Source organism: Petromyzon marinus, chromosome 45 (assembly GCF_048934315.1).
Source record: "Petromyzon marinus isolate PM22_M1 ecotype Great Lakes invasive population chromosome 45, UKy_Petmar_22M1.pri1.0, whole genome shotgun sequence".
Taxonomy (NCBI): Eukaryota; Metazoa; Chordata; class Hyperoartia; order Petromyzontiformes; family Petromyzontidae; genus Petromyzon; species Petromyzon marinus.
The window spans coordinates 5,951,470-5,974,486 of record NC_133711.1 but is presented as its reverse complement, the minus strand read 5'-3'; the positions used below and the strand labels follow the sequence as shown (position 1 = coordinate 5,974,486).

The window sequence follows — 23,017 nt, the reverse complement described above, 5'->3', positions numbered from 1 at the left end:
TCTTCCTCCTTCTATTCTTAGTAACGGCGAGGCAGCGGAAGCGACCCCTCTCTGTATGCAATTACAGTCAGAATCGGAATATTCATGCTGGAGGAATCCGATGAGCTATAAAGCTCTTTTTCACATGTCCAAAGTGGGATAGCCACCCGCCGGTGAAGACACAAGCCGCGGGTGGGGGGGGGGGGGTCAAGATGACAGATACATTTTTTTATTCGGCGAAATACCAAATGTATCGGGCAGGCAAATCTGATTAGAACTTGTCGAAGAAAAAGTTTTGCTGGCTGGCAGGCGCGCGAACGTTCAAGTGCACCATGGACTTCAACCCACCACCACCACGCCCCCGGCTTTTGTATTCCCAAGCAAATGCGTGAGCAGTTGCTAAGCCTGAATTAAAAAAAATGCCTCTTGAATTCAGAAAACATTATTATTGGAACAGCTTTGGGGGGGGGGGGGGGGGAGAGACGATGATGATGGGAGGGAATTTCAAAGTGAAGCATTCCAACGGGATGAAGGAGAATCAAGTGTCGTGCCTTGCAGTGCGCGGCGAGTTTGGTGTCTGTTGTGACCTGCGGCGTTGCCGTGAACACAAAATCAGAAAACTTGTTTCCACTGGGGGAATCCGATGAGCTCCGAAGCTCTTATTTCTTTCACAGATGTCCAGTAGGCCGAGACGAATCTGCCCGGGTAGACGAGAGTTCCTCAACGCGGGTTGGCGAAATGAAGGCGTGAAGCTCACGGCAGCAGTCGCCACGGTGGCGGCAGCAGCAGCGATAGAAGAGTGACAGGGAGGAGGTGGACTGAATACGCGACGGTGAACGAGCGTAACGCTGACTCGGGAGAGCCTCGAGGTGCTGCTCTCGTTTGAGAGTCTTTTTATACTTTTGAGAATGTTTGGTGTTAGGGGGGGGGGCGCTGTTGTTGCCCGCCACACCACTGAGCTCATCGCACGACGGATGAAGGTGCCACCACCTCTGTGCTACAACAACAACTGGGACGCTGTCTGGGTAGAAGAGAATCTCGCAGTCGCAGAACAGCGTGGTATTATTGCATTGTCGTGAGTGATGCACCATTATTATGATGCAATTGACAACAAAAAAACAGGGACCTTTAGTAATGTCTACCAGTTTAACACGTAGGCTTTCGCGGCCAATTTCATCTATTATATAGGGTTTTTTAGGGGGGGTATATCGCTTCAATATAAATGGATAGGCATTGTAATTCATACGCATTAATTATCCCCCCCCCCTTCGCACGTGAAGGGCTCACAAGTGACGTCATCACACCTATCCCTCTGTTTAAGGAACGAAACAGGAGGATTTCTCGACAAATCTGGCTTTCGCCTGATGAAGCTAGTTGTAATTACTGGCGAAACGTCGTGCTCAGATTGTAAATGTCGTAGATTTGCTCTCCAACACACCGGTGTGCTGTACGAGTAACGAATTGCCACGCTCTATTTACGTGACCTCTTACTAAATTGGCTGTGTTGAGTGGTGGCGGGTTTAATGACACATTTATACATTTACGCAATCTAACCCCCCCGCCCCCCCCCCTATATTATGTCTACCAGATTTCCCAAGGATTACGATTGTGGGAAAACCCCAGGGCATGTGGCGCGGCAATCCTATTGTCTCGCAGCAGTCAATCCACTGCTGCGAGAAAACGCCGCGCGGGTTCACTGACCATACTTCACCACGCAGGGCAGTGGCGGGTTGGTGGTGGTGCTGTGGCAGCCCTGTGAACCCGGCGACACGAGTTCGATTCCCGCTCACGCCTAACACCGGTGACGATTATCTGAACCGGTGCTGGGCCTCCCCGAGGTCGGTTCGGCCTCAAATGAGTACCCTGGTGCGGTGCGTAAAAAACATCGCCATTGGGGAGACAAAGGCGGCCGGGCTTGGTGTTGGCCACCCATCCCCTCGTGTGCCGTTCCGGCCTTCACAGGTGCTACTCGCAAACAGCACTTGTCCCAGCAGTCTGATAAGGCTACACGGGGGGGTCTTTATATTTGGGGGGTTGTGCAGTACCAAGCATTCGACTACCCTCTGCTGCACACCAGACCTGGGTATTATGCACGGTGGTCACTGCATCCTGCCCAACGAATACATTGTAAGGTCTGAGTCATCACACACGAAAGTGCTTGCCACAGAAGGAGCATACATCCACCAGCACATGAACTCCGGTCACCGCTCAGAGCAGCGGCTGTTGGCACAGCCATGGTCACCGCACCGCGCGCTTTCAGATGCGCTTCTGCGGCCGTCTGGAACGCTCTTCCGATATTCGGAAGCCCACTGCAGCTTTGCACTCTAAAATGGATAACTGAGTTATTTAGAACAGATTTTAGTGTGTTTAGTTTGCTCTTCCCCTGCACCGCCGACCACAGTGCGGTTGGCTACGTGCGGTGCGGAAGAAGTTCAACGTACGTACATCGGAACCCTGTCCAGGCTAAAATAAACCCGGCTTAGCTTTCGAGGCGCGATGGACTCGAGTGCACGCCGGTTGACGTGGGGCAGCAGACGTTTGTTTTCGTTTGTTTTGCGCCAGAGCCCCCCGCGATCAGACTCACAGCGGGGAGAGGATAACCAGAATGGTGAAAGAGAAACAACATTAACGCAATCTTTCCCGTTTTTATTTTGATGTCACTCAAAACGCCCTCCCTCCCGGATGGAAAGGCAAAGCTGCAGCACTGGCTACCACGCACGGAGGCCACTCATCCAGCAGCTGGATCGACATGCGACAGCCGCTTGAGGATGACGGTATTCGGCCTACTCTTCTACAATGGCAGAGGCGGCAAGGGACCCACATTTTACCCACACCGCAAGCGATCTGCCCGATCGACGAAGCTGTGTGGCTGCAATCCACCTCGCACTGCTGGCCGGAACGGGGCGAGGGTTGGGGCGGTGATTTCAGAAACATGCCCCAGTGTGTCAGCTGCCGGTCTGGCAGAGTATTGCTGTAGTACTACATAACAACAGTGGATTATACTGCACTGCCATCTGCTGTCCCACCAACACCTGCTTTTGGTGCATGCTGAGCACGACATCTCCAAGCACTGTCCAGGCACCCCCCAGCTTGCTTAGCTTGCGAGATCGCACGCAACTGGGCGCACTTCGGGTTATATGGGTCATTTGCCACCCTCGTGTTTGCGTTTGTGACTGTATATATATGGAACCGCATGCTTGGAATTACGCTCGCTACTACTTTTATCCACTAGCACATCACAGCCGGGCCAGCGTGGGATTCTCGGTTTTCCACTGGCAATTTGCCATTACCGAGCCAAACAGGGTAATTTTGCGTGACGTCAGTCGGTATTCTGTGAGGACGCTGTCACTGTATTATCTACGAGCATCACTGAATCGTTTGTTCAGCGTGACATCCAGGGCACGGCTCGGCACTGCTTCTGCAGTGGGATAAAGGGCCTGGCGCCTCCTGAGCCACGCCAGGGCCGGCATGGCACGGCCCTGGCTCGGTAGTGGAAAAACAACCTGGCGCCTCCTGACCCACGCCGGGCTCGGCTGGGCTGGCTCAACACAGCCCTGGCTCGGTTCGGTTGTGTGGTGGAAGTACAACCTGGTGCCTCTGAGCCACGCAGGCCTGGCAACGGTACGGCCCCGGTGGGGTTCGGTTGTGCAGTGGAAAAGAGGTATGCGAGCAAGGAACACACAGATCATGGAACAACAGCAAATGACCTTTTTGGATGCCTATAATTCCTAAATACTGGTCTGCGAAAATGGGACAAAGCAATAAAATGAAGACGAAAATAAGACGTTATCTACACGCACGCCGAGCGCTTAACTACAAAGTTTCGTCATTACGAAATTTACAAAACGTAATATTCACGGTTTTTCGTATGAAAGACAGGCAAACGTTCGTTCATTGCGACAATCGAAAGTACAATACTGACTCTCTCACAAGTCGGAGACTAAAAGTACAAACGTAAAACTGATTTTTAGTAGGAGCAAAATATTTCCCGTACGTACGAGATGAACAAAGCAATCCGGGAAATGATGGCAAAGCAAAACGTCTGCTAAACAAGATGAACACTAAAACAACCTTTGCTCAATCCCACAAAATCCCGAACCATCTGCCCGAAAACTGAGAGAAGCCGTGTGGCCACGCCGATTAGGTTTTTGCGCGGTCGTGCTGCTGCTGCTGCGGCTGCGTGTCGTTCAACGCCGCGTTCCAACGACGTTTTCGCTCCCACGTGAATGGACCGGAAACCTCCTCGGGAGCAGTCGCTGGAGGAAGCTGCCCGACACGTGCAGCGAAACGTCGGGACGCCGCCTCGACCGCCAGACGGCGCGCGTGCGACGCGAAGACACGACCGGGAGCGTGCAAAGCGGCTTGCGACGTGTCGTCTGAACGCACTGCCGCTCCCTCGCGTTGGGACGAAGGTCCACACAGACGCAAGGACACGGGAGTGCCGCCACTCGCAACACTGCCTTGTAACAACGGAGGCATTATTTCTGCTGTCCCTTTGTCAATCAACTGCTGGATGAAGGCCGCCCTGCTCCGTGTCGTACGTGTAGGGAGGGGGGGGGGGGAGGAGCAGGGGGTCGCTTGACTACTTCACCACTCTGGTCGGTGCAGGTTTGAGAAGGCGGGGTTGGAGGGGCCACAGCAGCTCCGCTTCGGATTTCGCTCGTCACTGATGTTAGCCGTGGCCGGGAATCGAACTGAGTTCGATGGGGGGTTTGATGGTGCGGTGCGCCAACCGCTGCGCCACCACTCCACCCGCAAGCGAGTTGCTGGGCCCGTGCGAGTTTAGCGTGAGGCCGAGAGCGACGTGCACCTCGACATGTGGCTGCGTGTGCTTGGCTATGCACGGCGCGAAAGAAGTTCAACATACCAGGGTGACCCCGAGCAACAAATGAAACCAAATCGACCTGCGCGGTCTGACTTTTTTTTTTGGTGGGCCCAAATGTAAAAAAAAAAATGCGGAGAATTAAAATTCGTCCATCGCTACAACCATAAACCTGTTGTTGCTGCTCTGACGCTCCTTTACCCAGGAAAGACTCGTAGAGTCTCAAGACTGTTTTTTTTTTGCCTGGAGGGTCCTGCCAAGTTTGTCGGAGTGGGGGGGGGGCGGATGTGGCCAAGATCTAAGTCCCAGTTGAGCGTCACGGTGGTGAGATGTTAACCCCCTTGCCTGTATACAGGAGGTTGTGGGTTTCATCCCGACCCCGACGCCTTCCATATTTGTAATTTGTATCTTCTCCCCCGTGGTCGCGTGGATTTTTCTCCGCGTCCTCCGCTTTTCCCCCTCCACATTTAGAATCATGCCTTTTCGAGTATTTGGTTTGCCATGCATTTCAAAATGCTGTCACTTCTTTGGCGCTATCACTTGTGGCCAGGTTGCGTCTGAAAAATAGCGACACAGCTCAGTGGGCCTTACCTGGGGTATTTTTTTAGGCCAATATCAGTTACATTGGGTTTTTTTCCCCTACGGTTGTAAGCCATCACGTTTAACCTCTAGTCCTCCGAGAATTATCATTAGGACGTACATCAATTCGGTTATCGGTGTCTTTTCGTAGTTTCTGCAAAATGTCGTCCGTAAATTCATGTTATAAGGAAGTGGTCAATGATTACTGTGGCGATGTTTCACGAGCATTAATTTGTCTGAACGTAGGACAGCACACGATGCAGTGGCGGGCACCTTCAGATTGCCTGCCGGTTCGTTGGAATATACAAGGCAATCCATTTACAGATATCCCACCGATTTCCGATGACCCTCTCAAAAGCTTTGTAAAAATAAGAAAACCATAAACCCGTTGTGTAGGACAGAGCGCGTCCGGAGCATGTTAACCGATTTACATAAAGCAGGTGCATTGAGGTTGGTGGAAGTAAATGTATAAGCTCTGAATTACAATGTTATTTTCTCCCTATTATTTTAGTGGGTCGTCTATAAATGGTTCACCACGTGTTTATCATCGTGGCTCGTGTGTGTGTGTGTCAGTGGTTCCCCGGCAGCACGACAAGGCCGGCGAGCCGAATCCGATACCTGGCCACGGCTAACATCAGTGGCAAGTGTTAGATCGACTCAACCTTAAATGAGATCCTGGCACAGTGTGCAATAAACATCAGCCACAGGAGAGACAAAAGCGACCGGGGCGTCGTTCTGCCCGCATCAACCCCTCGTGCAAGATTTTAAATGTGTGCCCGCCGACGGCACTTGCCCCAATCGTCTGTATGGCTACGCGAGGGATCTTTGTCTTTGTTCTAAGTGTGCGTGTATGCGAGTGTTGTAGACGTCTTCCCAGACACCTAGCGAGTGGTGGTACCGTGTGTGTGTGTGCGTGCACCTAGCAGGGCACAATTGCCACGGTGACGTCACCGCCCCTTCGTGGCGAACGGCGGTTGTTGTTGTTGTTGTCGTGCGTACATCTTTACACCACACAGGCCAAACAACAACCGGCACTGCGTACTTCTTCGCCACCTCAGGGTTAGCGGCGAATGCCACCGGCTTCCTGGTCTGCTCACTTCTCCTTGACGAAGGCAAAGGCCAAGTAGAGGCCTGGAGAGACAAGACACAGGCAGCGAGCAGTGAGAAGTGAGCGTTACGGTTCCGCTGGGAGGTCACTCACGACCCGGAGACCATCATCATCCGGGCCTTCATCGCAACACGACTCATCGGCCGCAACTCTCGCCCCCCACAGCATCCCCATCTTCCAAACATCCCTCCTCTTCCCTCATCTCCCCATATACCTCATCTCTTCAATATACCCCATCTTCCAATTCCAGAAAATCAAAAATGCCGTGACCAGACTTCTCACCCACAATGCCCCGATCCCTTCACTGGTTTCCAATCCAATCCCAGATCCATTTCACGATCGCACTCACGGTCCTCAAGCCCCTCCATGGACTCCCTCCTGCCCACCTCTCTCCTCCCACTCGACTCCCCTCCACGCACTCTCCTACCTCTCCCCCTTCATCTCACTCGACTCCCCTCCACGCACTCTCCTACCTGTCCCCTCTCATCTCACTCTACTCTCCTCCACGCACTCTCCTACCTCTCCCCCTTCATCTCACTCGACTCCCCTCCACGCACACTCCTGCCTCTCACCTCATTCTGCTCTCCACACACTCTCCTACCTCTCCTCACCTCACTCTACCCTGCTCCAGGCACCGAGGCTGGGGACTGTGTCTGGGTGTCTGGGTGCGAGTCACTCACTTGTGGCTTCCCATTCCGACTTCGTCATCGTTCCCTACGTGACGGGAGATGTGGAGAGACAGAACGAAAACAACCTTCGGCGTAAATACACAAAACGCGCAAGACGGCAATCAAATGTAACTCCGCTGTTCCAGTGAGCACGGGGCGGTTGCTTGTTGTCATTTCCAAGTACAGATGTTTTCGGCTTTTTTATCGATTTGTTTAATGGGCCCCCAGCGCAATAAGAGTCGCGAGACTCGGCGAGGACTTCTCCTGCGTACAAATTCGGAGTGATAAATAATGTCAACTTGAAACGCGCCGCACGGTACCCGCTCGCGGAGACAGGGAGGGCGACTCGAAGGTGCCAGGAGGAGGAACCACGGACGAGCGGGGAAGGCGAGGGATAGTGATCCAGCGCCAAATTCTCCTGCAAACGCTACGGTCCTCTATATAGTAATGTGTTTTTACTTGAGAAGAAACCAGAGCACCCGGAAAACTAATTTCTTTAGAACTGCTTTTTGTGTTTAGTTTGTTTTCCTTCCCCCCCGTGCCTCCGATTAACAGTTGGCTACGTACAGCCAAAAAGAAGTTCAAACCGCATACAAAAACACCCACGTGTACGACGGGGTGGCCACACTCTATCCCACAAAGACGGAACAGGTAGAAATCCACATTTTCGCTTTACCGCCCCTCTCTCCTGGCGATCCAGGATACAACTCCTCTCCTTGACGCCCACGGGCAGGGAATCTCACAGCATTTGTGCGGCGATCCGCCAACCCCTCTCGCTGCTGCCTCCATCGTCGTCGGATTACAGGCGAAGCGCAGCCACCGCACTGACGCGAGTGGTACGTGCGCGCGCGTCTGTGCTCGTGTGTATGGATCCCAGGTTGAACTCGTTACCACGTTGCCGTGGGGCTGGTTGCTCTCCTTCAGGCTGGTTTTCACGTGCTCGTAGTCCTCAAGGTTGCCGCTCACCAGACTCGAGCCTGGCCCTGGTGGGTACGCCTGCCACAAAGACAAAGACCCCCCGTATAACCTTTAACATACTGTTGGGGGCAAGTGCTGTCAGCAAGCAGCTATTAAGGCCTGCACGGCACACAAGGGGGTGGGTAGCAAACACCACGCCCGGGCTTGCATTTGTCACCTTAGTGGCGATGTTTACACATCGCAATCGCACCAGGTACCCATTTGAGGCCGAGTCGACCATCAAAGACAAAGATCCCCCGTATAGCCTTAACGGGCTGTTGGGGCAAGTGCTGTCAGTGAGCACCTATTAAGGATGGCACAGCACACAAGGGGGTGGACGGCCAACACCACGCCTGGGCTGCCTTTGTCTCCATAGCGGTGAAGTTTACACACCGCACCAGGTACTCATTGGAACCTGAGTCGACCTGGGGGGAGGCCCCGGAACGGTTAAAATAATCGTCAACGGTGTTGGCCGTGAACGGGTTCGCGTTAACCGCTACACTCCCGCTCCCCCGCACATGCATACATACACTCGCCCCAGTGTCACAAACACATCACTCTCCACCGCACAAAAAGACAAAGATCCCCTGTATAACCTCAACAGACTTTAGGGGCAAGTGCTGCTATAGCGAGCACCTATGAAAGCCAGAATGGTACAAAGATCCCCCGTATAACCTTAAATACTGCTGGGGCAGGTGCTGTTAGCAAGCACTTATGAAGGCGGGAACGGCGCACACACACACACACGTTTCCTCATTGTGATTTTAACATGATTTTTAACATGATTTTAACATGATTTTTTATGTTTCTACCTCCATCGCCTGCATTCTCTCCATCAGTATCCTGTGCTCCTTCTCCTGGCTCTTTTGCCGGAAGTATTCGGCGAACGTCTTGTTCATCAGCAGCTTCATGCCGTGCTTCTTGGCCATCCTACAAAACCGTCGGGCGACACGGGAGGGGACTCGGGAGTTACGAGAAAAGCAGGACGCATGCGAGGAAGAAAAACCACGCACATGCACGGATTCTGGAAGGCTTCCCAAAAAGCGTTTGTCCCCGGAAGTATTTAATGAGCCGAGTGACTTAATTAGCGATTAGGATGTACATGTCAACTTGTAACTACTGCGCCGTCGTCGCCGCTGCCGCCACACAGAATTCGCTCTTCGGAGAGAGGGGGGACGGCTCAGAGAGGCTGACTCGGGACAGAGGATGACTCAGTAGGCGCCAGGAGGAACCACCACAGGCGAGCGGGAAGGCAGTAGCAGCAGCCGGTGCCCTATTTCGTCTCGCTCAAGCTCTGCGGTCCTCTATATATTGTGGTGTCATCGGACAATTCAATTAATGAGTGCTTACAGAGCATCGGGAGAAAATCCACATTTGTGAGGGGGAAACGCTCTATCCCCATACAGGTGGGGCAGACGGAGTCCACATTTTGGCTGTACCATGATTTCCTGGCTAGCCAGGGTACAGCATCTCGCAATAATGGTGCGGTGATCCACCAATCCTTGCTGCTGCTGCGGCCACAGCGCTGGATTACAGGCAGCCACGTGCAGCAGCGTAGACACTACCGCCACCCGGCTGCGTCACGTTTCAAGCCGTACAAAGACGTCACTTGGCGCATTTCGTCGTTTGTGTGTGCGAGCGAGCGCGTGTTTGTGTGTGCGAGCGAGCGTGACGCGTGAGTGTGTGTTTGTGTGTGCGAGCGTGAGTGCGTGTTGGTGTGCGCGCGCTAGTGTGTGTGTACGAGCGAGTGTGTGTGAGTGTGAGTGAGCGTGTATACGCGAGTGCGTGCGACCGTGCATGCATTTTAGCGTGAGAGTGTGTGCATGCGAGTGTGTGCGTGCATGCGCGACGGACTCCTGCAGGAGAGGGAAGTAGACGAGGAACTCGGGGCAGTCCACCACGCCCTCCAGGTGGAAGTCGTACTTGCACCCGAAGAGGGGGAACGAGGTTTTGTCGGGGAAGCGGACCGAGTACACCTCGTTACCGAATGACAGCCCCTCCGCCTTCATCAGACGCTTCCTACAAAACGACAGAGAAGATTCACCCCCCCACCCCCGCCGTACAGCATTTAACAGACTGTTGGGGGCAAGCGCTGTTAGCGATGAGTGCCTACGGTGAAGGAGCGAACAGTTGTGGTGCGGCCGGCACCTCTCCCAAACGCTTTTGTCTCCCCCGATGCCGATGTGAATGCACCGCAACCCGGTACCTATTTAGGGCCGAGTAAACCGAGGGGCGACCCAGAAACTGCTTTGATATCGCTCGGAATCGTCGCTGCGCGGGTGCGTGCGTCGCTGCGCAAGCGTTGAAGCCACAGTCCCATGAGTCCAGATCGGACGTCCGCAGCGACTGTGGTGGCATAACTACAGCGGTTCCAATGTTTCCGATGAAGCCAATAAAAGTGGGGTCTGTGATAACCGCTCGAAATGAGCGGGGTGATCAAATGTTGCACACGCATCGGCCGTGGAAAATACATCAGAAGTACCAAAGTTTTTTTTTACCATATCAGGTGGTGCCCATTGCTGATTTAGGAGAGGAGTCCCAAGGTGGCTAGGAGATGTTAACTACCTCGCCCGGTATGCAGGAGGTCGTGGGTTAGATATTTGGCATTATCGTGTCTTTCTCTCTCCCTGTGGCTGTATAGATTTTTCTCCGGTTTTTCCCTCGACAATTAAAAATCAACGTGCGTCGACACTATTTGGCTATCGACGTTGAGCACGTGACACCCCGCTTGAACACGCGATACTCCGCTTCGTCGAGCTATCATTTGTGGCCAGGCCGCCTCTGAAAAAAAGAGCTATTTTGCTCGGCGGGTCTTGCCTGGCAAAATAAAATAAAAACAGTTTAGTTTTAGTTTAAACGAGCGATAACGGCGACGGTAGTAATGAACCAACACCGCTCACACGAGTTCCCGGGCGTCCGGCGTCGTTCCGAAGAAGATGCCTCCCGGTTTCAGACGCTCGCAGGCGTTGCGCAGCATCGTGTCTGCCTGCGCTTGGCTCTCCATCGAGTAGTGGTACACGAACTGGCAGCTCACGAGGTCGAAGGTGCGCGAGCGGTCCTCAAAGCGGTCCGACAGGAGCTCCTGTGGTAGCGCGGAGCGGGTGGTGGGGGAGGTGCAGGGGGAGGTGCAGGGGGAGGTGGTGGTGGGGGAGGAGGGAGGTTGGGGGGGAGGTGGTGGTGGGGAAGGTGGGGCGGTGGGGTGGGGGAGGTGGGGGAGGAGCAGGAGTGGGGTAGGGGAGGTGGCGGTGGTGGGAGGTGGGGTGGGGGAGGTGGTGGTGGGGGAGGTGGGGGGGTGGGGTGGGGTAGGTGGCGGTGGTGGGAGGTGGTGGTGGGGGAGGTGGTGCCCATCATCGCGATTGCCACCACCCACCATCATCATCATCATCACCGTCCAGGATCAATCCGTTGCAAGAAGGTGTCCCCAGCCTCCCCCCCCCCCCCCCCCGCTTTTACGATTTGACCAAAACTCGTATCTACACGTACACTACACACACGCTACACGTACACAGACGTACACTACACGTAAACACACGTACACTACACACACGCTACACGTACACTACAAGTACACTACACGTAAACACACAAACACTACACACACGCTACACGTACACTACAAGTACACTACACGTAAACACACGTACACTACACACACGTACACTACAAGTACACTACACGTAAACACACGTACACTACACACACGTACACTACACACACGCTACACGTACACACACGTACACCACAAGTACACACCTTGCTGCAGTCGGCAGCGATGAACTCGGCGGAGAAGATGGGGCCTCCTCCGCCGCGTCCCCGCATGTCGTTGTACCGCTGCCGGCACTGATCCACTGACGTCGCAGCGATGTCTGCACCCACGCCGAGGCACCAGCACCCCACAAATAGACAAAGAGACACCGGCACCCACAATCATCAGCCACGTGTTTCAATAGACACAGAGACACCGATACCCACAATCATTACCCACGTGTTTCAATAGACACAGAGACACCGGCACTCACAATCATCAGCCAAATGTTTCAAAATTACACAGACACTGGCAACCACAATCATCACCCGCGTGTTTCAATAGACACAGAGACACCGACACCCACAATCATCACCCACGTGTTTCAATAGACACAGAGACACCGACACCCACAATCATCACCCACGTATTTCAATGGACACAGAGACACCGGCACCCACAATCATCAGCCAAGTGTTTCAATAGACACAGAGACACCAGCACCCACAATTCTCAGCCACGTGTTTCAATAGACACAGAGACACCGGCACCCACAATCATCAGCCAAGTGTTTCAATAGACACAGAGACACCGACACCCACAATCATCAGCCACGTGTTTCAATAGACAGAGACACCGACACCCACAGTCATCAGCCACGTGTTTCAAAATTACACATACACTGGCAACCACAATCATCACCCGCGTGTTTCAATAGACACAGAGACACCGACACCCACAGTCATCAGCCACGTGTTTCAATAAACACGGAGACACCGTCACCGACAATCATCAGCCACGTGTTTCAATAAACACGGAGACACCGGCACCACCCACAATCATCACCCACGTGTTTCAATAGACACAGAGACACCGACACCCACAATCATCAGCCACGTGTTTCAATAAACACGGAGACACCGGCACCCACAATCATCACCCACGTGTTTCAATAGACACAAGAGACACCGACACCCACAATCATCACCCACGTGTTTCAATAGACACAAGAGACACAGGCACCCACAATCATCACCCACGTGTTTCAATAGACACAGAGACACCGACACCCACAATCATCAGCCAAGTGTTTCAATAGACACAAAGACAACGGCACCCACAGTCATCACCCACGTGTTTCAATACAGACAGAGACACAGGCACCCACAATCATTAACCACGTGTTTCAATAGACACAGAGACACCGACACCCACAGTCATCACCCACGTGTTTCAATAGACACAGACACAGGCACCCACAATCATTACCCACGTGTTTCAATAGACACAGAGACACAGGCACCCACAATCATTACCCACGTGTTTCAATAGACACAGAGACACCGACACCCACAGTCTTCAACCCACGTGTTTCAATAGACACAGAGACACAGGCACCCACAATCATTACCCACGTGTTTCAATAGACACAGAGACACCGACACCCACAGTCTTCAACCCACGTGTTTCAATAGACACAGAGACACCGGCACCCACAATCATTACCCACGTGTTTCAATAGACACAGAGACACCGACACCCACAGTCATCAACCCACGTGTTTCAATAGACACAGAGACACCGACACCCACAATCATCAGCCAAGTGTTTCAATAGACATAGAGACACTGACACCCACAGTCATCAACCCACGTGTTTCAATAGACACAGAGATACCGACACCCACAGTCATCAACCCACGTGTTTCAATAGACACAGAGACACCAGCACCCACAATCATCAGCCAAGTGTTTCAAAAGACACAGAGATACCGACACCCACAATCATCAGCCACGTGTTTCAATAGACACAGACACCCACAATCATCACCCACGTGTTTCAATACAGACAGAGACACAGGCACCCACAATCATTACCCACGTGTTTCAATAGACACAGAGACACAGGCACCCACAATCATTACCCACGTGTTTCAATAGACACAGAGACACCGACACCCACAATCATCAGCCAAGTGTTTCAATAAACACAGAGATACTGACACCCACAATCATCAGCCACGTGTTTCAATAGACACAGACACCCACAATCATCACCCACGTGTTTCAATACAGACAGAGACACAGGCACCCACAATCATCACCCACGTGTTTCAATAGACACAGAGACACCGACACCCACAATAATCACCCACGTGTTTCAATAGACACAGAGACACCGACACCCACAGTCATCACCCACGTGTTTCAATAGACACAGAGACACCGGCACCCACAATCATCACCCACGTGTTTCAATAGACACAGACACAGGCACCCACAGTCATCACCCACGTGTTTCAATAGACACAGAGACGCCGGCACCCACAATCATCACCCACGTGTTTCAATAGACACAGACACAGGCACCCACAATCATCACCCACGTTTTTCAATAGACACAGAGATACCGACACCCACAATCATTACCCACGTGTTTCAATAGACACAGAGACACCGGCACCCACAATCATCAGCCACGTGTTTCAATAGACACAGACACCCACAATCATCACCCACGTGTTTCAATAGACACAGAAACACCAGCACCCACAATCATCACCCACGTGTTTCAATAGACACAGAGACACCGGCACCCACAATAATCACCCACGTGTTTCAATAGACAGAGACACCGGCACCCACAATCATCACCCACGTGTTTCAATAGACACAGAGACACCGGCACCCACAATCATCAGCCACGTGGTTCAATAGACACAGAGACACCGACACATACAATCATCACCCACGCGTCTCTCCTATCTGCAGCGCCTACATGTATCAGCAGACAATCTCACTCTGGATATCTCAACAGACAACTCTCTCTCTCTCTCCTCCTTTCTTGCGTGTCCACACCAAACAGAGCGGGAGATCACTCCACGGACTCTTCCGCTCCGACGGCATTCCCCGGCCTTCCCTCCTCGCCGACGAAGCGTGAAACCCTTTGCGCGCGCACGCTCACTCACCAGCGCAGACGAGGTGGCCGATGGAGGCGCGACGCCACTTGAGCATGTCCCCTCCCTTGCCGCAGCCGAGGTCAAGAACGGACAGCGCTCCTCCACGCCCGTCCGCCCGCACCCTCTGCACAAACTCATCTGCGCGCAGACATTGCAATACGTACTTACGAACGTTCAACTTGTGAACTTTCATAGATACGAACAAACCTGGTACGTACGTCCAGCCGCCTGTTCGGACTGAGAGTTGTAAGTTCAACCGCCACGCAATAGATGGCGGTGGTGGCATCTACATCTACCGAACGTGAAGAACCAGTGGCATCTACATCTATCGAACGTGAAGAACCAATGACATCTACATCTGCAGAACATGAAGAACCAGTGACATCAACAGAACATGAAGAACCAGTGGCATCTACATCTGCAGAACGTGAAGAACAAGTGGCATCTACATCTGCAGAACATGAAGAACCAGTGGCATCTACATCTGCAGAACATGAAGAACGAGTGGCATCTACATCTGCAGAACATGAAGAACCAGCGGCATCTACATCTGCAGAACATGAAGAACCAGCGGCATCTAAATCTGCAGAACGTGAAGAACCAGTGGCATCTACATCTGCAGAACGTGAAGAACCAGTGGCATCTACATCTGCAGAATGTGAGGAACCGGTGGCATCTACATCTGCAGAACATGAAGAACCAGTGGCATCTACATTTGTAGAACGTGATGAACCAGTGGCATCTACATCTGCAGAACGTGAAGAACCAGTGGTATCTACATCTACAGAACGTGAAGAACCAGCATCATCTACATCTGTAGAACGTGATGAACCAGTGGCATCTACATCTACAGAACGTGAAGAACCAGTGGCATCTAGATCTGCAGAACGTGAAGAACCAGTGGCATCTAAATCTGCAGAACATGAAGAACTAATGGCATCTACATCTGCAGAATGTGAAGAACCAGTGACATCTACATCTGCAGAATGTGAAGAACCGGTGACATCTACATATACAGAATGTAAAGAACCATTGGCATCTACATCTGCAGAACGTGGAGAACCAGTGGCATCTACATCTGCAGAACATGAAGAACCAGCGGCATCTACATCTGCAGAACATGAAGAACCAGTGGCATCTACATCTGCAGAACGTGAAGAACCAGTGGCATCTACATCTGCAGAATGTGAGGAACCGGTGGCATCTACATCTGCAGAACATGAAGAACCAGTGGCATCTACATTTGTAGAACGTGATGAACCAGTGGCATCTACATCTGCAGAACGTGAAGAACCAGTGGCATCTACATCTACAGAACATGAACAACCAGCGTCATCTACATCTGTAGAACGTGATGAACCAGTGGCATCTAGATCTGCAGAACGTGAAGAACCAGTGGCATCTAAATCTGCAGAACATGAAGAACTAATGGCATCTACATCTGCAGAATGTGAAGAACCAGTGATATCTACATCTGCAGAATGTGAAGAACCGGTGACATCTACATATACAGAATGTAAAGAACCATTGGCATCTACATCTGCAGAACGTGGAGAACCAGTGGCATCTACATCTGCAGAACATGAAGAACCAGTGGCATCTACATATGCAGAACGTGAAGAACCAGTGGTATCTACAGCTACAGAACGTAAAGAACCAGTGGCATCTACATCTGTAGAATGTGAAGAACCAGTGGCATTTACATCTGCAGAACGTGAAGAACAAGTGGCATCTACATCTGCAGAACATGAAGAACCAGTGGCATCTACATCTGCAGAACATGAAGAACGAGTGGCATCTACATCTGCAGAACATGAAGAACCAGCGGCATCTACATCTGCAGAACATGAAGAACCAGCGGCATCTAAATCTGCAGAACGTGAAGAACCAGTGGCATCTACATCTGCAGAACGTGAAGAACCAGTGGCATCTACATCTGCAGAATGTGAGGAACCGGTGGCATCTACATCTGCAGAACATGAAGAACCAGTGGCATCTACATTTGTAGAACGTGATGAACCAGTGGCATCTACATCTGCAGAACGTGAAGAACCAGTGGCATCTACATCTACAGAACGTGAAGAACCAGCATCATCTACATCTGTAGAACGTGATGAACCAGTGGCATCTACATCTACAGAACGTGAAGAACCAGTGGCATCTAGATCTGCAGAACGTGAAGAACCAGTGGCATCTAAATCTGCAGAACATGAAGAACTAATGGCATCTACATCTGCAGAATGTGAAGAACCAGTGACATCTACATCTGCAGAATGTGAAGAACCGGTGACATCTACATATACAGAATGTAAAGAACCATTGGCATCTACATCTGCAGAACGTGGAGAACCAGTGGCATCTACATCTGCAGAACATGAAGAACCAGCGGCATCTACATCTGCAGAACGTGAAGAACCAGTGGCATCTACATCTGCAGAACGTGAAGAACCAGTGGCATCTACATCTGCAGAATGTGAGGAACCGGTGGCATCTACATCTGCAGAACATGAAGAACCAGTGGCATCTACATTTGTAGAACGTGATGAACCAGTGGCATCTACATCTGCAGAACGTGAAGAACCAGTGGCATCTACATCTACAGAACATGAACAACCAGCGTCATCTACATCTGTAGAACGTGATGAACCAGTGGCATCTAGATCTGCAGAACGTGAAGAACCAGTGGCATCTAAATCTGCAGAACATGAAGAACTAATGGCATCTACATCTGCAGAATGTGAAGAACCAGTGATATCTACATCTGCAGAATGTGAAGAACCGGTGACATCTACATATACAGAATGTAAAGAACCATTGGCATCTACATCTGCAGAACGTGGAGAACCAGTGGCATCTACATCTGCAGAACATGAAGAACCAGTGGCATCTACATATGCAGAACGTGAAGAACCAGTGGTATCTACAGCTACAGAACGTAAAGAACCAGTGGCATCTACATCTGTAGAATGTGAAGAACCAGTGGTATCTACATCTACAGAATGCGAAGAACCATTGGCATCTACATCTGCAGAACGTGGAGAACCAGTGGCATCTACATCTACAGAACGTGAAGAACCAGTGCCATCTACATCTACAGAACGTGAAGAACCAGTGGCATCTACAACTACAGAACATGAAGATCCAGTGGCATCTGCATCTGCAGAACGTGAAGAACCAGTGGCATCTAAATCTACAGGAGATTATTAACCTTTTAAAAGCCATTCCCCGTGTCTAGTGTATACGCCGCACAATGTGTTTGGAATCGACAGGAGTCAAGTTGGACTTACGAACACATCCACTCATGAACAGGCCTCCGGAACCTAACTCGTTCATATGTAGAGTCGTCCCTGTACACACATCGTAATACAGCTTCCTTCAACTAAAATATCCCCAAAGCGGAAGGTTTTAGTGTCAGATACAGCGGTCACATTTGCACGTGGAAGCAGACGTGGTGACGCAGGCAGCGGTGAGAAAGGAAAAAAAGGCCCGCTATTTGGACACACGCATGTAGCACGATGGACAAAAACAGGGAAATTAAAAGTGCATCGGTGGGAAAAATGGAAGGAAACCGGAAAGAGAGGAGGACCTAACAGAGAACGGCTTGACAATGACGACATCAAAAGAGGTTGGTGCCAGAAAGATGTCGCCACTACCCGAGCGAATTGGCACGAGACGGAGCAAAGCGGAAACAAATGACGAAATGTACGGCGGTAAGTTCGCGTGCGCGCGCGGCGCGGCCTCACTGATGAGCACGCTCTTGAGCCAATTGTTGAAGTTGCGCATGTAGAGGATGCGGCTGTGGCTCCGCGCATCTCGCCCGACCTCCTGGAGCTGATTGTAGTGAGTGGCGACTACGCTGCCAAGCCCCGGTCCACGCTGCGCGCACACACACACACACACGTGCTGTTAGCAAGCGATAACACAACAAAAATACTTGTTTACCCGGGAAACTACACAAAGCTTCACATGGGAAGGTTTTTGTAGTGCCCACAGAAAAGCACCCACACACGAGGGGGTAGCACTTAAAAGCTCCACGCAGACCGATTTACGAATCCACAGTTTTACTCCCATTTTCCTTTCTACCCCTGCACCTCCGATTAGCACAGCTGGCTACCTACAGCGCGAAAGAGCTTCAACGTGTATACGTACTTGCAGCCTAAGCTTACAACACCCAGGCAGTTCCCTGTCCCAGTACTAAACAATTATAATTACACATTTATCCGAAAAAAGCCACGCTGAGTGAAAGGACTGTTATTCACAGGAGGGTCCCACATTGGATGTTTTTAAATTACATTTTTTCTCAGCCACTTCAACCAGAGCTTACACACACGTGGGAGGAACCCGGAGCACCTGGAGATAACCCACGCTCTCGTGCGAGGGGGCAACGCTCTATCCCCGTACAGATAGAACAAATGGAATCCGAATATTTTGCCGTACCGCCTTCTCCTGACGAGCCAGGGTACGGGCAAGTTCTCGGCGGCTACAGGGAGTTTACATCCAGCATCATCGGGCAATTCGCAAGAATGGTAAAGACCTCACTTGCTCTCGGTCTTAAATAGAGCAGCAGGATGTAATTACTAGCGAAACGTCGTATTCAAACTGTAAATGTTGTGGATTCACTCTTCAACACACCGGTGGGCTAAAGTAGTGAAATAATTGTCTTTTGTCAACGTGACACTTTTTTTTGCTGATTGGCCGTGTCGGGTGGTGGAGGGTTACGACACATTTATAAATAACGCGATCTAACCCAAAAACCTTTATTATGAATATTGGTCGCGAAAGCCTACGTGTTAAACCAACCCTTGCTTTGTCGAGAGTGGTGGATTACCGACAGTATCATCGCCACGCTCGGCTGCCTAATTCTCCCCAGTGATGATGTTCATACACCACCACAGGTACTCACTCATTTAAGGCAGAGTCGACCTAAACTAAAAACTAAACTTTTTTTTTATTTTACCACCTAAGTCCCACTTCGTTGAGCTATCATTTGTGGCCAGGTAGCTTCTGAAAAAGAGCTAAATAGCTTAAGTGGGCCTTGCCTGGTAAAATAAAAAGTTTCGTTCGTGGTTTTAAGATGACCAGATTAGTCGGATCACAGCCCAGCTAGAATGAGAAGACACCTTAGCAGCAGTGGCTCCATCCTCCTCATCTGAATCTCGAGAATTCCTCTTCACTCCACCAGCAACTGCCTCCTCCTGCCTTGGACTGACTTCTGCTTACACGACACACATCAACCACACCGCACACACACACACGAAGTACAGCTTCATGACGTGGAGGACAACTCATCATTATCACCATCAGAGCCACGATCGATCCACTGCTGAATTAAGGCCTCCGCAAGCCACCACCGCCACCACCACTTCTCACGACCCCGGCGATGCGTCAAATCCTTTCAAAACCCCGCACGTGGACCGACGACATCGCTCCGTCTCCCCTTGGGAGGACCGCGTCCTTTTCGGAAGCGTTCCAATCAGTCTGGCTGCCGTCACCCCGTCGTGCCTCCTTGTCGACGCGTCCCGCCCAAGCCCGTTGACCTTAAACACGTGATCCTTCATTAAACGTGACATTAAAACAAGCTTCAACACGTCAGGCTTTCACGGCCAATGTCATCCAAAATACAGGTTTTTTTCTTTTTTGGGTTACATCGTCATCATCATAAAATGAAATGAAACTATGAATCACATCTACCCCTCTATTTAAGGAACGAAAAAGGATGGTGGTGATGAGAGGGTGGTAGTGGTGGTTAGAATGTGGTGGTGATGAGGGGGGTGGTGATGTTGATGAGAGTGTGGTGATGTTGATGAGGGGGGTGGTGATGTTGATGAGAGGGTGGCGATGTTGATGAGAGTGTGGTGGTGATGAGAGGGTGGTGGTGGTGACGAGAGGGTGGTGATGTTGATGAGAGGGTGGTGATGAGGGGGTAGTGGTGATGATGAGAGGGTGGTGGTGATGATGGTGATGTTGATGAGAGGGTGGTGATGATGATGATGTTGACGAGAGGGTGGTGATGTTGATGAGAGGGTGGTGATGTTGATGAGAGGGTGGTAATGAGGGGGTGGTGGTGATGATCAGAGGGTGGTGATGTTGATGAGAGTGTGGTGGTGGTGATGATGAGAGGGTGGTGATGAGGGTGGTGGTGTTGATGAGAGTGTGGTGGTGATGATGATGGTGGTGATGTTGATGAGAGGGTGGTAATGAGGGGGTGGTGGTGATGATGAGAGGGTGGTGGTGGTGATGATGAGAGGGTGGTGATGTTGATGAGAGGCTGGTGATGGTGATGATAAGATGGTGGTGGTGGTAGTAACAATGAGGGGAGAAGAGGGAAGGAAAGAAGGAGCGAGTGAATGTGAGCTGCACGGAAGAAGCGGCATTTGTGTTCAAGAGTCGGGATGCCCGAATACAAGTCACGTGATTTACGCAAGGCTCGAGTTGATCTACATCAGTGGTTCTTAACCATCACTGCAGCCTTGCATCATCCCTTTGGTTCTCAAGCGTTCAATTAGGTTTTGTTTGTTTACAATGTTAATAAATACATAGGGTTTGATTAAACAAAGTAGTTGTACTTTGCGTGCCCCGTGTTTGTGGTTTAAAAAAAAAAACATTTAGGGCCCCTTCATAACATTTGCTAGAGGCCCCCGCACTAGCTTAGTCCGGCACTGGGTGAGCGCCGCACGCCGAGCAAATCATTGACAATGCACTGCCGGATGACCGGGGTAAGGTGGCCGGGTTTGCTTCGAACTATTAACCTCACCGCTACTGCTCAGTGCGGGCAACGGTGCAAGCGGTGGTGGTGGTGGTGGTGGGGGAGGGAGAGCGGGTAAATCGACCGACGCGAGAGCATAGAGAGTGGAGTACAACAGCGGCCTTGCTGCGCCAAGCACTGGCAGCAGTGATGATGACGACGACGCCGGTTACCGTCCCGAGTCTCGGAATCGCGGCGGCCTGAACAGCTCCCGAGGACCGCGGCTGACGGCCGTCGAAGCAGAAAAGCGGCTTTCGAAAAGGAGGTGACGAGAAACGGGCGAGGGATGCGGACGGGAGGATGAAGAGGAGGATGAAGAGGAGGAGGAAGATTTCATTCACCCGCTCGCGACGCGTTCACTCCGCTGTCCGCCATGAGCAATGACTTCCCCCCCCCCCCACTGCTGGGGGAGGAGTAGTGGTGGTGGTGGGGGGGTGGAGCGCGCGCAAACCACTTCCGGGGTTATTCCCGCCTATTTTTTTTACCGGAACACGTTTGGGGGCGGCTACACCGGAGCACGTGGGGGTGGCCGCAACCGGAACACGTGGGGCGGTATCACCGGAACACGTGGGTTTTTTACTGTCACACCGGAACACGTGGGTTTTACTGTCACACCGGAACACGTGGGGCGGTATCACCGGAACACGTGTTTTTTACTGTCACACCGGAATACGTGGTTTTTACTGTCACACCGGAACACGTGGTTTTTACTGTCACACCGGAACACGTGGTTTTTACTGTCACACCGGAACACGTGGTTTTTACTGTCACACCGGAACACGTGGGTTTTACTGTCACACCGGAACACGTGGTTTTTACTGTCACACCGGAACACGTGGGTTTTTTACTGTCACACCGAAACACGTGATTTTTACTGTCACACCGGAACACGTGGGTTTTACTTTCACACCGGAACACGTGGGTTTTACTCCCACACCGGAACACGTGGTTTTTACTGTCACACCGGAACACGTGGGTTTTACTGTCACACCGGAACACGTGTTTTTTACTGTCACACCGGAACACGTGGTTTTTTACTGTCACACCGGAACACGTGTTTTTTACTGTCACACCGGAACACGTGTTTTTTTACTCCCACACCGGAACACGTGTTTTTTACTCCCACACCGGAACACGTGGGTTTTACTGACACACTGGAACACGTGGGTTTTACTCCCACACCGGAACACGTGGGTTTTACTGTCACACCGGAACACGTGTTTTTTACTGTCACACCGGAACACGTGTTTTTTACTGTCACACCGAAACACGTGATTTTTACTCCCACACCGGAACACGTGGGTTTTACTGTCACACCGGAACACGTGGGTTTTACTCCCACACCGGAACACGTGGTTTTTACTGTCACACCGGAACACGTGGGTTTTACTGTCACACCGGAACACGTGTTTTTTACTGTCACACCGGAACACGTGGTTTTTTACTGTCACACCG

The 23,017-nt window shown here is 51.5% G+C and overlaps 1 protein-coding gene across 1 annotated transcript; it reads right to left on the bottom strand.

Annotated features, from left to right (window-relative positions):
- Positions 1 to 2,604: 2,604 nt before the first annotated feature.
- Positions 2,605 to 22,035, bottom strand: RNMT (RNA guanine-7 methyltransferase). The gene is made up of 11 exons (XM_032971105.2): positions 21,904 to 22,035; positions 19,938 to 20,029; positions 18,561 to 18,693; positions 14,827 to 14,955; positions 11,867 to 11,979; positions 11,014 to 11,195; positions 9,968 to 10,132; positions 8,926 to 9,043; positions 8,048 to 8,152; positions 7,169 to 7,202; positions 2,605 to 6,511 (listed from the first exon to the last, which is right to left on the bottom strand). The coding sequence occupies exons 1-11, from the start codon at positions 21,935 to 21,937 to the stop codon at positions 6,474 to 6,476; spliced, it is 1,143 nt and encodes a 380-aa protein (XP_032826996.1). The 5' UTR covers positions 21,938 to 22,035; the 3' UTR covers positions 2,605 to 6,473.
- Between the last annotated feature and the right edge of the window lie 982 nt (positions 22,036 to 23,017).